Consider the following 16448-nt stretch of genomic DNA (forward strand, 5'->3'; position numbering starts at 1 on the left):
TTGGAATGAGGTGTGGAATGTCCAGAAACCGATGACAAGCGCCGGGGTCGAAACTGACCCCTACGGTGAGAACTTCACCAGGCGCTTAGACCCTGTCGTGGGGATCGGGGCTGTCCTGAGTGGGTTCGCTGTAAAAGCCGCTCTGCCCTGCACCAGATGGGAAGCTGCAGAGTCCCCACCAGCATGGTCATCAACAGAACAAGGCCCCTCAACCTTGTGCTTTGCACCTCGTAAGAAATACATTTTTTCTTTATAAATATGCAGTTTCTAGTATTTTGTTGACACCAGAAAGCACTAGGCACTGCCCAATTGCCTGTGGACCTGGGTTGGGGACATGCTGGCCTCAGGATGCACCTGTTCCAACCAAACACTCTTATTTTTGAAATATTTATTATCACTGTTCCGCACTGGAGAGACAACAGCGGACAAGCAGAGAAGTTCAAGATGCCTGAAGCCTCCACTCTTAACTGTGCAGAGACCCAGGGCCATGCCTGGACACCACAGCCAGCTTACTTAGGACAGGTGCAAGCTGCACCAGGCTAAGGGTTCCCATGCCAGCTACTGTTCACAGGACTGGGGCTCCCCCAGAAGGTCCTTACTGTCCCCTCCTTCCCTCCCAGAGATGCAGTCCTAGGGAAAGAAGTCAGAGACAAGTCAGGACGGACCAAAGCCGGGAGCTGTGACAGGAGCCAGCAGTCGGAGGACAGGGGATGGGGGGCTAGGGCCAGGGCCCACCCCCTGCTCACACAAGAAGGGACACTACAGGGCAATAAGGGGAGAGGGAGATGGGAGGGGAAAGCTAGTTAGACACAGAGGCGGCTTCCAAAGAATTGTAGTGTTACTCTGGACAGTGAGCTTTGCACCCTGGATCAGTCAAATGAGATGAGCTGGGCTTCACTGCCCTGTGCTGGTGGACCTGCCACTGGTGGTTGCTGGGCCACTGGCGGCTGCTGCTGGGGAGGGCCACCGGAGGGCGCCATCTGCAGAGAAAGAAAATGACATGGGTCTCAATCAGCATCCCTCTTCCCTCTCACAAAGGCTTTTGTCTACAAGCTTCCTCCCAGCACAGATTTCTAGTTGCCCTCAACAAGGGAAAGCAGAATTTATACAGCCTTTGGCTTAAATTTGCATTTTTTTTTCCTGTCTACGTATGGCCATGTAGGTCTGCCTTGATTTGTATGTCCTAGTTCTGTCCGCCAAGAAGCAGCCCAGAGTATAAATCTGTCTCCTGCAGTAAGCTGGTGAACTGGAAGGCCCCACCAGGATCAGGGATCCACCTGACCACATCAACCCAGAAAGCCCAAGACTTGTCAGTGCCAAAGGAGTCACTGTGATAGCTCACCTGCTGGTACATGGGCTGCTGCCCTGTGATGTAGGGCTGCTGGGGTGGCAAAGATGCATCCTGGCCAGGGAGGGTGGTCATGAGAGTCTGTGAAGAGTGAAATAAAGCCTGACACTGAGAGAGTAGCCTTGTTACCAGACAATGGGCCCTCCTGGCTTAAAGAAATCAAAAGGTGACCACCAGTGGATCCAGAAAGGGAAGGGCAGTGGTGAGCACCAAGGGTGGGGCACCAGGTCTCCTTACCTGCAAGTTATAAGGCTGGTAGCCCATGGACACTGACTGACTCCCCATATAGCCCATGGTACCAGACTGTGGCGGCTGGGAGATGGCTGGGAGACTCTGTGGGGCCTGGGAGGTCACATTCTGTGAAGGGAAGAAGTGCAATGGGGGAAAAGGCAGGGCAGGGCACAGGTGTGACGGATGCAGCGCTGCTTTCATACCTGGTAGCCTGGGGTAGGAGTGGGCTGATAAGATGAGTAGGCAGGGCTAGCGGTGGGTGCAGCCTGGGCCTGGGGGGCTGTCTGTGCCCCAGGAGTCCCTGCTGGGTACATGTAGGCGCTCACCATGCTGGGATCTGTGACAAAGAAGATAGGTGAGCTGGTTCAGCCCTGGGGTGGAGTGTCTTTTTGTTGTGACTGCTGGAGTCAAGTTCATGCGTCACATTCTCAAAAACAGAAAATAAATAAAGACAAACGAGGATAGAAAGTGGGTCCTAAAGGAATTAAATGAGAACAAAAGAACCAAACTATATTTGGAACTAGTCATAATCACACTGAAGGGTTAGGGATAGCTGACCCTAGTGAGTTCTGAGCCCAAAACTTGGAAGGACTCCATGGCTTCAGGCATGCACAAGAGGAGCAAAGAAAACTCAACCCTAGCGGGGGTTCCACTTTCTCACTTGGCCCCAGGTGAGCATTCCTGAAACCACCTTCTATGTATTAGGTAAACATGGCAAGCTGCTGGAATAGGAGGTCCTGGAGTGAGCTTATGGTTTAATACTACATGAAGACATGTTTGCATACCACACACACACACTTACATGGTTCTTTTTGCACATATACACACATTTCTCAGCTCCTCTGATGACAGGACCTAGAAACTTGAGAAATCCCCAAGAACCCAGCCCTTGGCTGCTGCTGTTTAGTTTGACTGATTCTGTGGGGTTCTACAACTTGAGCTATATCCCTGGCCCTTTTTTTTTTTTTTGAAATATCTTGCTAAGTAGCCCCAGGCTGGCCTCAAACTCGCACTCCTGCCTCTGCCTTTCAAATGTGGGGATTATAGCATATCTGGCCCTGAGACTTTGGACTCTAAAGTCCTTCCTCACTAAGAGGAATCAGGGCTCCCAGAGAAAGGGCAGAAAACAGACAAGCCAAGTACAGCACTCTGTGTTTGGTCTGCATGTACACCAGAGCAAACTAGTAGGTGACAGGTCAGTCAAGGTCACACAAACCAGCTGGTGGGCTCCCATGAGCCCACCTGGATGGCATAAACATCAAAGTCAACAGCAACAGTAAAGGACTGACTCCTCTTGAACAAAGCTGTGAGTCCACACTGACATAAATGCAATAGCAGAGAAGGAAAAGGTTCCCCTTCCAGGAGGCAGACAATGATAGATAAGAAAGGCACTATTTGGTAAACAATAAATTCAGGCAAAATTTAGCAAGAAAATGCTAAAGTTGCTGGCCAAAGTTCTGAGGAGATGTATGCAGGGTCTCACAATCTCTCCCAAAGACACCAGCTGATAACAGAGAAACAGGGAGTAACCTCACAGAGAAGACACATGCAGACCCTACCTCAGAGGGGAGGAGGGACTAAGCAATGCAATGTGTCCCTCACAGTACAGCTCCATCCAGTACTGTTCTGACCAAAAGTGCAGTCCCAGGTGTCGGCAGGTGGAGACACCAGACAAACCCACACTGAAGATGGTCTAACTGACCACAGGCCAGGACTCTTGACAAGTCAGCGTCATATAACACAAAACAGACTGAGGAATGTTCTAGACTACAAGAGATTAACAGAGGGCCATGCCATGGGGTTTCGGTTATTACTGGGCCAGTCTGTGAAGAGGGCCCCGGTCTCAGGAAATGCATATTGGGTAAAGAGGTATGACCTGCCCCTTACCCTTAAGCTGAAAACAGTTCAGGAAAGGGGTGTGTGTGTGTGTGTGTACATGCTTGTCCATACAGAGAGAAAAAGCAATTATAAGAAAATACTCATATTTAGGGTATCTAGAAAATTCTTTGTTCTGTTCTTGTAACTTTCTGTAAATTAAACTAAAATAAAACCAAAGAAGGGCTGGTGGAGTGGTTTAAGTGATTAGAACACCTGCCTAGCGAGCCCAGTAAGCATGAGGCTCTGAGTTCAAGCCTCAGTGCCATCAAAAAGAAAGAAAAAGAAAGAAAGAAAGAAAACAGTGTTCTGGCGTCATCTTAACTGGTGCTGGCCCTCCACCTCAAGGTTACCTGCTGCGTTGCTGGGTATACTGGAGTAGGGGCCAGCGGCTGGCGCTGGCTGGCTCATGTAGACACCATGCATGGGGGAGCCCTCCACTGAGCCTGCTGGGCTGAAGGTGCCAGGAAAGCTGGTTGGGCCTGAGGGCTGGTAGAGCACACCCCCAGCCGAGGGCATGGCCTGGAGCTGGATACAAAGAAGATGGCAGTGACAGAAGTCCCTGGTCTACAAGATGTGGGGAGGGTTGGATAGCAATTACCTGGGCATAGGGCAGGGGGAAGGCAGGCATCTGAGCGCGCATCTGGACGGTCTGTTTCTGTTGCTCCAGACGCATCTGCCGTTCCTTCTCCTGCTCCTGCAGGCGTTGGATGGCCAGTTGCCTCTGAACCTCCAGGTACTCCTATGACAGGTGATAAGGTGGTGGTTAGGCCAGCCTGGGCCAGCCTGGGCCTCCCCAGCCCACATGCTGGGTTAGGTGGCTGCACCTGCTTCTTCTGCCGCATGATCTCCAGCTTCTGGGCCAGCTGTATCTGACGCTGGCGCTCAGCCTCCTCTGCTGCCCGGCGCAGCTTTTCCCGGTGCTCCTCGCGCAGGGCACTCAGTGCCCCCCTGGCATCACGGATCTGTGCCAGCTTGTCCTGCAGTCCCTCATAGTACACTGTGGGCAGAGGGCAGGGCAGCTCTAACTAGTCCAGCAAAGGTGGATGGCACAGTAGGTGTAGGTTCTTGTCCTGGGCAATGATGGCCCTCCTTGTGCCCAGCTGGCCTCTGCAATTGGCAAGGCCAAGCCTAGCCCTTCTCCCCAGAGGCTCTGGGCACATGGGCTCTGGGTGAGAGTGTTCAGGCAGGGCCAATCTCTGGGACCACTTCCACGGAGACCCTCTTGAGGAGCCCATGACCTCAATGAAAGATGGGCAAGAGCCCCCACTTTCTTGGGGCAGGCCCCTCATCCCAGGAGCTACTAGGGCTAAGCACCCATGAGTGCTCACAAAAAACGACTGCACATGCGAGAGCTGAGCCTCTCAACGCCCTCCATGGTGCTGGAAGGAGGGATGCTCAGAGGGCACATGGGCACCTACGCCTGCGCTCGTCCAGCTGGTTGAGGAGCTCGAGCAGCTGCGGGTGCATGCCGTTGATGGACTGGAAGAGGGACAGCACAGCCGAGTCATTGGTGATGCTGCGGCCCCGCATGTGGTTACTCTTCACGCGGTTGACGAAGGTGGTGACAGCGTTCTGCAAGGCTTTCAGGAACTGCTCGTGGCTCTCCTCTGACTCCCCGTTCTGGTACTGCTGCTGGGAACACAAGGCAGGCGACTGAGCACCACAGCACCCGAAGCTGAGCCATCCTCCTCAGGCAGGGACCACTCTGTCTGCCAGGCCTCAGCAGCACCCCTGCAGTGGCACCAGTGGCATCCAGAAAGCGCCTGCTGTGCTCTGAGCCTGGAGTGAACAACTGACTCTGTCCTCAGTCTGCTCCTCAATCAGGCAGGCACACTGCCAGTCAGGATGAGCTGGTTGCAAGCCCCTGTCCTGGCAACACAGGTAAGGTCTGATGGATAGCCTTGAGATACGGATGGTCTGCGCTGCTCTGGAATGTTTGGGTCCATGTCAGGTCTACAGGGCAGCTGGAGCCCTGGACCACTGCACCACTCAGACAGGGTTAATCGTGAGAAGCCCATATGGGCAAAGCAGGGCTGGGGCTGGGTGGGATCTCTCGCTCTGGCACAGCCCTCTGGTCAGAACCGGCATTCTGGTGTGTTTCCCCTTTGCCCATGGAAGGAGCCACAGCTTACCTCACTATATGGGCCACCAGAGGGAGTCATAGACTGAGAGTCTGTCTCCGGGAGGGGAGCCTGGAAGAGACCAGAGGATGAGAGGGCCTCCGGCCTGTCCCACACCCAACCCCCAGGGACCAGAAACCAGTAGCCTCTCACCTCCACCATGTTGGCAGGGGCTGTGTGCCCCTCCCCAGGCTGGGCAGCTGGCTCTGTGAGGGGCACAGGTGCGGATGGTGTGGGGCTCTTCCGAGCCTCTTCCTGCTTTTTCTCCCAGTAGTTTCGATTGAGGTACCGTGCAAGCTGTACAACAACAAATGGAGAGTCACTTAAATGAGACAGGAAGCACAAGAGGACAGCACCCCATGCCAGAGTCCTTACCTCAGGGTCGATGTCCTCAGCCAGAGGTGCTGATGAATTCTGGGGAGACAAGAGGGGTTTGAGGGGTCAAAGGCCAAGAAGAGCAGTTATATGGCCCCCAGTGATGGCAGACCCAACACTACAGCTCCCTGTCTGAGTAGATGCCAGCCCCTCACTTCACAGGTTCCTTTGTGGCAGGCAGCTAAGTACGCACTTCCCTTCTCTTGGCAACACAATCTTAAGATCTCAGAAAGGCCGTGAAATCGCCGCCTGCCATGTGACCCCCACCTAACATTAAGGTTCAGGGCAGCACCTGACCAGCCCTCACATGAATCCCAGCACAAGTGCTAGGATGTGTGGACACCCTGCTTGACCCTCACACAGCCCTGCTGGGGAGCTCTACTGACAACTGGAGGAAGAGAGAACTCTACTTGGCCAGCAGTGGCTGAGTCTCTGGCCCTGAGCCCCGAGGAGCCTGCAAACAACTTCCTAAGCCTGCAGCACCCTATTTACAAAGTGTGGCTGAGGGTGAAGGGTGTCAGGGACTCCCTCCTCCCCAGAAGACTGGTCCTTTAATGCCCAAGGCACGCAAAGGAGTGTGGAAGAAAAAGGGTCTCACCCACAAGGTGTCAATGTCCTTCCTCGGTGTCCTTAGCCCTACAAGGGAGCCCCGGACCAGGAAAGCCAGGCACCATGGTCTCTGCACATGGTAAGGGGGTGCCCCCCAACCTCGACTCCCATGTAGGCCAAGCAGAACAGTAAACTTACCACAGGAGAAGAGTACAGACTGCTGGCTGGGGGCGCTGATGATGCCAGGGGTGTGGGCTCCTTGGGGTGCGCTGTGTATGTTGACTTCTGTCTCTGAAGTGGAACAAGAAAGGTGTTATTGGGAGAGCATGTGGCACACTTCTACCCTCTTAAGCACTATGGGTGCTCCCCCAGCACTGCCAGGAAAACCCAAGGTCTCCCTTGAAGGATCTCCACAGCTCACCAGCCTCTCCTTCTCCTCGGCCTCTGACTGCGATAGAGCCAAGGCCAACTGCAGCTCCTCTTCCTCCTGCAGCGCTGTCTCATCTCGCTTCGGCGGCAACTGTGGACAGACAGGACAAGTTAAAGGGGCACCAGGAAAGAGATACTCTTGGGACTGCAGCGGGACCCATACCTGGGACTGCTGTGAGAGGGGGCTGGTCAGATACTCCGGGGGCAGCTCGGTGGTAGAGGTGGCCTTTCCTTCTGCTTTCCTGGAGGCGAGATGGAATGCTATAGGTGACCTTATGCTGATGCCAGCCCTGCCCTCACCAAAATTCTCAACTGGCTGCCCAAGATTTCCAGTGGATTGTCTCCATGGTGTGATAGTGGAGGTTCCATAGGGTCATGTAGCCCCGTGGTTACACTCCATCAGACAGCACGAAGAACTCATCCTCAGTCACCCCCAGGGCTAGGTACGGTCACTTGGCCTAAGCCACAGTTCCTCTTCTGGAAACAGATGCAAAACCCCCAGCAACTACAGCACCAGCTGCTGCCTGGTGCATCCCCTGTGCCTAGTACAGGCTGCACCCCTCTGGCAGCAAGACTTTTATGATCACAGAGCAAGGTCAGGGCTTTTGTAGAGTCTGATCTGGATCATACAGATTATCTCCTGAGCAGGTGGCTGCTCACAGCACATGCTCATTGTATGGCCAGAATTTCAAGCCAGAAGTGCTGAACCTTCCCTTTCTGAAGCCCACCGCTCTTTTCTAAAAGAAACACCATCCCAAAGCAGGTCCATACACAATGGACAGAGGCAGAAGGGACACCAAGCAGCCCAGATTCAGAAATGGCAGTTGCCTTCATGAACCAAGTCATGAGCACCACCCATGGAAAATATCTGTGTGAATGGCTTCAAAGGCAGGATGTTTGCATGGTCTCAGGAGGGCTCCTACTCCTACTCATCACAAGAAGGCAAAAGAGCCAGAGTGATGGTTCATGCCTGAAATCCTCATTACTTGGGAGGTAGAGGTTGGGAGGCTTGAGGCTTGAAACCAGTCAGGCAAAAAGCTAACGAGACCCCAGTTCAACCAATAAAAAACAGGGTGTTGGTGGATGTATGGCTCAAATGATGCAGCATTTTCTTTGTAAGCATGAAGGCTTGAGTTCAAATTCCATACTGACCAAAAACAAAAAAAAGCTGGACATGATGGCATTTGACTTTTACCCCTGCCATACAGGAAGCATAAAGGACCTGGGGGCACGGCCGGCTCAAGTGGTACAAGACCTACCTAGCAAGTGAGGCCCTGAGTTCAAACTCTAGTACCATCAAAAAAAAAAAAGCAAAGTTCCTTCCTTAGGGAGTGGCCTGCAGACCCTTGAACCAGGTGGTTTAAGTTCGCATCACCAGTAACAGAGAGATCCAAGTAGGGTCACAGCCTCACTTGAACCTAAGTACCAGGTAACCCTGGACCCAAATAGAAAGATATACCATCACAGCCTGCACTCCAGAAAGGGCTATATCCCAGACTACAGAGGCTGAAAATACATGCAGGGTAAAGGGGCCAGGCTGACAGGCTGACAAAGGGCAATGTACTAAGTAACCTGAGGGACCCGGACAGGGACAGAGAAGCAACAAAGAACCCTCCCGGAACAACTGTGACACTGGAGCCTCTACAGCAGAGCGTGTGTTAGTCCCACAATGCAGAAGTCATATTACAATGCTGACTACCGCAGAGAACACACCTCCTTGGGAAAAGCACCAGGACACGTTCAGGAATAAAGGACCACAAAGTCCACAACTCACTTGTAAAACACAAGCACACACACGTGAGTGCACAATGGGGCAAACAACATCGAGCAGACATGGCAAGATGCCCATAGCTGAGGGATCTAGGTGAAGGGTGCACATATGTGCACAAATGAGTTCTCTCAGTTTTCTTTCTTTTTTTTTTGTGGTACTAGGGCTTGAACTCAGGGCCTTCACCTTAAGCCACTCCACCAGCCCTATTTTTATGAAGGGTTTTTCGAGATAGGGTCTCATGAACTATTTGCCCAGGCTAGCTTCAAACTGCGACCATCCTGACCTCTGCCTCCTGAGTAGCTAGGATGACAGGTGTGAGCCACCAGCACCCAGCTTAAGTTTTATTTCTGAACATCAAAATCCAAATACACTAAAACCAAACATAAGTGACTGGCCTGCTAGGGTCATGGTACCCCATCCAACGGCTTTTCCTAGGGTTTGGGGTGCTAGCCAAGGGTGCACAGCTGCCCTGGACTTCCCCCGAGCCCCTCTGGCCATGCTCCAAGGCCCTTCCTAGGTCTGCAGCCCCAAAGTGCTGTGGATGGAGACAGGAAGGCACCTCAAGGAGACTACAAGGGGACTCACTTGTTCAGCTGCTCATAGCAGGGCTCGCACACGCGCACCTCCTTCTCGATGCCAAACTTGGGGATGGTGGAGTACTTAGAGGAGCACTTGCCGCAGAAGATCTGCCCGCATGCCCGGCAGTGATGCTGTGAGACAGGGCCATGTGGGCCTGGTTACAGGAGCCAGTGCTACCCTGCCATGCCCACCTGCCAGAACCATCCTGGACAGTGCTAAGCCTGGGAGCAGGGACAGGAACCAGGACAAGCAGAACAAAAGCTAGGAAGGACGTGAAGGCCCTGGGGAACAGGAACACTTCCACGGGATTCAACTTCAGCTACCACTTGAGGGGAAAGAAGGGTTAAAAAACAAAAGTCAACAGAAAATGTGCAGGTTCTACTGATGAAACAAAACCTTTAGAGTGGGGTGAGCTGCAGGGGTCCCACCCAGCATTCACAACTGCCAACTTTTGGTGCTTCAGTGGGAAATGAGACAGTACTCCAGGGGGCAGAGTCCAGGCAAACTAAGTCACCTGAAGAAATGGGTCACTGGGCTATAACAACACAGTAGAGCAGCCTTGGCTAGAACCTTAACCCAGGCTTAGGATATTGGGATCCTCATAATGAAGCTGGGCTCTACTTTTGATGCCGGGCTATCAGGACAACTTCAGCTGAGGACATTGACCAACACAGAATCTCAGTGTTCCTGCTCCATGCACCAAACAGCCTCAAGCTAGACTTGTTTCCAGAACCATTAGAATACTGCAGATAGGACAGGATCTTGCTGACAGTACAATGGCCTCAGTGACTGCCTTGGGTTTGTTCAGCTGTGTGTGAAGAAGGCAGGAGCTGGGCCATGAAGCACAACCCCAAGGGGAGGGCACTCACCTTTCGGGTTACCACCCCAAACTGCACTCTGCACCGGTGACATTCCTCAGCATCCACCCAGTCAGGAGCCTGGGGGGCAGCAGAGTCAGAACCACACTGTCCCCAACCTCATTCCCCCAAGCTCCCAGAGGTGGCAGATCCTCCCCCTACATCCCAGATACAAAAGGGACCCAGAAAAGATCTCAGTGTGGCAAGAGCAGTTGTGCCAAAATCACGTAGCCCAGAGAGAGCTCCCTCCAAACGGACTTCATTTTTAATCAAAGGTGAGACATTGGCACTTCCCACAGTTTTAGCAATGTGTAAACATTTCTTCTTCTTCTTTTTTTTGTGTGGCACTGGAGATTAAAACAAGGGCCTTGTACATACTAGACAGGTGCTCTACCACCGAGCCACACCCCCGCCTTAAATACTTGTTTTAACTATTTGAACCCAGTAGCTACATCCCAAAGGCACCATGAACATGTCTCCATCTTGACCTCAGTCATAGCTGCATTTTCTACTCCTGAAATGTCACATCCTTCATCTCTGACAAAACATCTCTTCCTTACCAATGCCCAAGACAAACTTCTAAGACCTCCCTCCTTGATTCCTCAGAACAGCCCTACTCCAAGATTCAGTGGCAGCCCCCAGAGACTCACCCTCTCAGCAGCAAACATGGCATCACTTTCCTTGAACTCTGGGAAAACATGTCCTGGGAAGAGAAGGCTGTGATCACCACTGGGCCCCACCCTGGCCAACTGCTTCCCAGCTCCTGACATCTGCCTCCCAGAAAGAACTGTAAGAGGACACCCAGTCCTGAGCCCACTGTCCAGCTCTCAAACCCCACCAATTTGCCAGGGCCACCACAACAGCCAAAGAAAAGCAGAAGGGACCCCAAGGAAAGGCCCCTCAGCTGCCATGGCCTGGCTTAAAACCCATCAGTGACTTCCCGATGTACACAGTAACACTAAATCCCAGCCCAGCTCTCTTCTGGGTGTGTGCTACTAATTTGTTCCTCTAGCAGGCTGAGTGTGCTCTGGTCCCAGGGCCTATGAACCCCAAACTCCTCCGCAGATGGTGCCGGGCCCTGTAGTTTCTCCTTATGTTCAGGTTCTGGAACCCCAGGTTCCTCTTCATAAGGCCTTTCCTGATGGTTCATCTTGCACCCCTCTCCCCCCAGGGTCACATCACTCTGAAATATGCTCCTCTGTTAACTTTTTACTGTTTACTGTCTACAGTTGCCTTCTACACCAGTACCATGGAATGGGAGGTCCATAAAGCAGGAGCTGGCCTTGGAGCATGGGCTATCTGAAGTTCTCAGAACACACCCTTTGCTCCCACCACCAGTCATTTAGTAAAATGGGCCTATCCTCCCTTGCTCCACACCCATCTGGGTTTGATTCCTTCCATGCAGCAAAGTAGCCCTGAAGCTCCTGGTGGCTCTGTTCCTAGCCTCAGATTGGAACCCGTTCCCCTACCCTGACTCACCTTCCACTTTCATGATCTGGTAGGTGTCCTGGACCACCTTGTACTTGGGCTCATTCCGGAAAGCATGTGCCCAGGCCTGGATCAGGTACAGTATCTTGTTCCGGACATTTACTTCTACTTGCCTCTGTAGGGCAGGGAGAGGTGGGGAGGGCCGCAGGAGACTCAAGGTGCCAGAGGTCTCAGTGTGAGGACACAGCTGGCAAGACCCAGTGCTCTGAGCAGACAGGGCTGGCAGAGAAGCTAGGAAGGGTCTCTGGATGGGGCATCAACCTGGGAACCCAGACCCCCTGCATGAATCCTTACACATTTATACTTGCTCAGGGCCCTGACTCTTTTCTAAACCCTAGGGTTTAGAAAAGGGGATTCCAGGAGCCAGAAAGCTCCAGATCCCAGAGCCACAGCCACATGTCCCTTTTCCCACAGGATTCCCCTGAATCCACAACCATCACTTAAACCCAGCTCCCACTGGCCTCCAACAGCCAGCATCAACCAGGCCTGACCATGAAACATCACCTTGGGCTGAGGACACAGATAATGCAGAGTCAGAGCCTCTTCTAGGCACAGCCCAGGAGAGGCAGGGGGGCAGCCGCTCAGGAAGCTTCACATACAGGGGCTCTAAGCCCTGAGAGCCACCACTGCCACTAGGTAAGCACGTAGCACAGCCTGGAGTCTGGCACTCTCAGGGAAGTCATAACATTGGATGCTGAGAGTGGCACAGGATGTGATGAGAGCTGCTGAAGAGACACAGCAAGACTCACACAGGTGTCCACCAGTGGCCCTGCCCCCTACAGGGAAGCAAACTGGCCTAGAGCACCTGTAGCACCAAAGGAATAGGGCCAGCTTCTAATGCCTTCCCTGCCTCCAGCCAAAGCAGCACAGGTTGCTGGCCAAGGTCAGAGTTAGGACTTTTGAAGAGCCCAACTGTCCAGGTTGGGGGGGTCTCCTATGAGACCTGGACCCAAGGTTACATCGGAAGGAGTGCAGCCTCACCTTGATGGGATGCCCTTTTTGGCTTTGTTTTTTTGTGGTACAGGAGTTTGAACTCAGAGCCTAAACCTTGAGCCACTCCACCAGCCCTTTTTTGTGATGGGTTTTTCAAGATAGGATCTTGAGAACTATTGCCCCAGCTGGCTTTGAACCATGATCCTCCTGAGTTCTGCCTCCTGAGTAGCTAGGATTACAGGCATGAGCCACTGGCGCCCACCATGGGATGACCTTTTATCTCAAACAATGGCCACACCACCCCTGCTCTGCATCACCACCCATATCACAATCCCTATAGGGGGCCCTGGGGACAATTTCCCAGGGATCCAGAAGGCTTTTCCTACTCTGCCAGTGAGGGTATAGGTCCCACAAGGTAGCTCCTTGCTCTGCTATTTGTCCTCTTGACTCTGCCAGAAACATATCTGAACTTCTGTGCCTCCCCTGCTCAGATCCCTCCCACACCCAGGACATGCTGCCCAAGTGCTCTCTCCAAGCTTCTGCTCACATACACAGCATCTGCCACTACTTCTATCCACAAAAAGCAATCCATTGCCCTTCAAGACTCAGCTGCAAGCCTTCCCCAACTCTCAAGAAGATTCCCAGGCCCAGGCACAGCACCTGGACTAGCTTCTGTAACCCAGTCACTAGCCTGGGCCTAGAGGCCCTCTCTCTCCAGGCCAACTCGAGATCACAGAACAGGAGCCACCAAACTCTCACCTTCATGTCTTTTGGGTGCCTGGTGCTATTCCTGTTGGGGGTACCCAATAAACACCCAGAAAAACAAGGGTGACTATACCTGCTACCTACTCTTCCCCAGGGTTCTGGAGGCACTTACCTTCAACAACTCCTTCAGTTCCTCCATGGTCTGTTTGTTGGCTACCTCATCATGAACCGTCTGGCCACAGTTCTTCACCACAGACTCCATGACCTGCAGACCCCAAGGAAAGGAAGGGTGGGGCAATGGCCATCCCCCTTCCTGTGAAATACAGGATTATGACAGTCTTCTCAGGCTACCCAGCCAGTTGGGAACCCTAAGTGACAGCTCTAGAAACCAGTAGCAGTCCATGTACCATGCCTACTCTGATGCTATAGCTTGTCAAGAAAAACGGGAACCGAGCCTTAGGATTTATGTATGGACTACAGCTGGAAAACCATCAGCCTTCCTTCCCTCCCCTGTGGCACTGCTCACAGCTGTACTCAAGGTTAGCGGGATGTCACTGGTTGTTGTGTGTCCAATTAGGTGAGCAAGACTACCTGACTGTTGGAGGGCAGGGATTGGAGGCTGGAGACCAGAGAACACTGTAGCCAGAACTAGTTACCTCCAGGGCATACAAGGCCACATGTGGATTCTTATCATTGACTTTCTTCTTGATGGAATTTACAGCATATTTTGCTCTAAAACAAAAAAAGAACATTGGTAATAGAGAAAGAAAAAAAAAGTCTCAGCAAATAAAATGAGAAAATGCAGCCACTATCTTGACCCTTCAGACCCTTCAAGCAAAAAATTAACAGAATAAGTTATCTCCAAGTTACATAGGAAAAATCTCTTAACTGTTCCACAATATCAAAACTCCCAGCATGTGGACCACATGATTATCTGCACAAGGACCTTGTGCAGTCAACTCAATGCTGGAGGAACAGTGGCCCCCGGCTCTGTGCACGGTGCCTCCACACTTTACAGACAGCCCTCCTCACTTACTGTGTGTCCCCCTGACGGATCAGGTCACAGATCTGCAGGATGGACTCCCAGTCAGTCTCCAGCAGAAGCTGGCTGGTGGCTTTGTCTAAGGGAGAGAGAAACCATTTTGGTAGCTCCTCCTGATATGTTCACTGAACAGCCCCCAGCTCAGCTATCCCCTCCTTCCCCTTTTAGACATTTAGAGCAAATGGAAAGCCACATGAAAATCCTAGTGAAGTACACTGACAACCATGAAAATGCCATTCTTTCTAGGTGAAAAGAAAATAAACGAAAATGACACGATGGCTGCTATGCTTGTTATATACCAGGTGTCATTCCAAGTGCTGTATGTAAATTACTCAATTCCTAAACAACTTCGAGTTAGCACTATCTCCACCTGCTTTGCAGATGTAGAAACCAAGCAGAGGCAAGGTCACTGCCCAAGTCTGAAACACAAGGTTCTGTCACCTGGCCTTTGGGTCCCTTTGAGTAAATCTTAGCTAGGCAAGCCTTGGACATGTGCAACTCAGACAGTGCTTTGTGGGATGAAGGGACTCCAAGCTAACACCTGTCCTCACTCATCACCTCTGACCAGCAGGCTCTCCGACAGGCTACTGCTCTACTCTTCATCTTCCTCTGGCTACAGAAACAGCCTAATGGCCTTGTGGCTTGCAGTACTAATTCAGCAAATTTCTGGATTCATTCTTCAATTGCTGAACCATACTCAGTCTGTATATCCCAAGAGCAAGGAAGATGTGTGCTCTGAGGTCCCCTCAAAATCTCACTTCAGGTGGAAAAGGAGCCAAGATTTGATGAGCAAGCTGGAAAGGGTATGGCACCAGGAAGGGAAAAGAGGGTAAGAAGAAGGTGGCAGGGGTTATAAAGAGCTAAATCAAGGTACAGGGTCAGGAAGTGGGCATAGGAACTGAGGAGCAGCTGAAAAAGTTAGGGTATGGAAAGGAACCGCAGAGTTGAAGTGATTCAGCATGCCACAGGAGCAAAGGTGACAGAAGTGTAAAGGAGGATGAGGGCGGACAGGGAAAGAGGAAAAAGGGAGTGGCAGAAATGGAGATGTGCAAGGGGTGGCCAAGAGGTTGCAGGAGTTGAGGGAGCAGAGTCTGAAAGGTGGCAGGGGACTAAAGGACAAAGCCTGGAAGAGGGCGCAGTACTTGAGATGGGATGTGGGTCTGAACCAAGTTGAGTCTTGCTGTTCCCGGGGGGCTCATAGGTAAATTGTTTGGGAGTCGGTGGTGGGTGAGAGAAGATGGAAAAAAACAAAAAAACAAAAAAACCACAATCTTCATTCAGAAAGGGGCAGACCACAGCACCCGGTGCTTAGATACAGCCCATTTTCACATTAGTGAAATGCATATTAAACCCACTTTGTGGGCTGGAGAAGTGGCTCAAGCGGTAAGAGCGCCTGCCAAGCAACCGTGAGACCCTGAGTTCAAACCCCAATGCCGCAAAATAATAACAACTCACTTTCCCTCCTAAAATTTGCACTCTCCAGGAGCTCGCACAGGATCACCTAACACCTCCACCAAGGAGACAGGAAAGGCCTTTCTAAATGCCTTGGACAAACGGGGCTGGCCCGGATCCCAGGACGGAGACGTCAAGGGGCCCAAAAAGTCCAGAAAGCAGACGGGCAGACATTCGGGTCAGAGGGCCAGCGTAAGGCTCAGATCTGAGTCACCCACTTCGTGACTCAGGACTTGGGCCCAGTCGGTCCAGTGCGATCGGAAAGGAAGGATGCCAGGCCCCACGTCGACCCTCACAGCGCCGCCCTCGCTGGCGCCCAGGGGCGATGAACACTGCCCAGCGGGCCACACCCGAGTCCGAGGGACTGCGCCGCGCTCCCGGCAAGGCCCGCGGCCGGGGAGCCACGGAAGGGCGACTGGCCCGTTCCCCTCCGATCCGCGGGACCGCGCTGGATTAGGGAGCAGGAACGCGGACACGGGCCTGGCAAGGCGGTCGAGTTACCTAGGAGACGCTCAAAGGTGCCACTGCCTCGCCCCATGGCTACCCCGGACCGGACCGGACCGTCGCGGTACGCGCCCCGTTGCTCGCGGCTGGCGCGCCCCCCCGACTTCCGCTTCCGCCTTGCTTTTCCAGCGCGCGCACGCGCACGTCGCCGCGCCGGCCTGGGAGCCGGGAGGAGGCGAGGCCTTCC

The 16448-nt window shown here is 52.7% G+C and overlaps 1 protein-coding gene across 4 annotated transcripts; it reads right to left on the minus strand.

Annotated features, from left to right (window-relative positions):
• Positions 1-373: 373 nt before the first annotated feature.
• Hgs (hepatocyte growth factor-regulated tyrosine kinase substrate) lies at positions 374-16418 on the minus strand. 4 transcript variants are annotated; one of them, XM_074044878.1, is made up of 22 exons: positions 16259-16418; positions 14300-14384; positions 13920-13995; positions 13436-13528; positions 11617-11740; positions 10788-10840; positions 10150-10218; positions 9287-9411; positions 7094-7172; positions 6923-7021; positions 6700-6792; positions 5953-5991; positions 5731-5874; positions 5590-5649; positions 4876-5086; positions 4282-4454; positions 4056-4196; positions 3808-3982; positions 1783-1916; positions 1586-1690; positions 1343-1429; positions 374-980 (listed from the first exon to the last, which is right to left on the minus strand). In XM_074044878.1, exons 1-22 carry the CDS (start codon positions 16293-16295, stop codon positions 870-872), a joined length of 2313 nt encoding a protein of 770 aa, XP_073900979.1. In that variant the 5' UTR covers positions 16296-16418; the 3' UTR covers positions 374-869. The 4 variants fall into 4 exon arrangements, with proteins under 4 accessions (XP_073900979.1, XP_020043400.1, XP_073900978.1 ...); XM_020187811.2 differs by having other exon boundaries at positions 1586-1705; XM_074044877.1 differs by having other exon boundaries at positions 4876-5089.
• Positions 16419-16448: the final 30 nt, after the last annotated feature.

The sequence above is a fragment of the Castor canadensis genome, chromosome 11 (assembly GCF_047511655.1).
Source record: "Castor canadensis chromosome 11, mCasCan1.hap1v2, whole genome shotgun sequence".
Lineage (NCBI taxonomy): Eukaryota > Metazoa > Chordata > Mammalia > Rodentia > Castoridae > Castor > Castor canadensis.

What these genes read in the sequence shown, in the direction of transcription:
- Hgs (XM_020187810.2), bottom strand. Translation starts at nt 16,295, where the DNA reads ATGGGGCGAGGCAGTGGCACCTTTGAGCGTCTCCTAG. An exon ending in CCCTCTCACAGCAGTCCCAG is followed by an intron (nt 7,022 to 7,093) that starts GTATGGGTCCCG and finishes GTCTGTCCACAG; the next exon opens with TTGCCGCCGAAGCGAGATGA. An exon ending in CCCCTGCCAACATGGTGGAG is followed by an intron (nt 5,650 to 5,730) that starts GTGAGAGGCTAC and finishes GGTCTCTTCCAG; the next exon opens with GCTCCCCTCCCGGAGACAGA.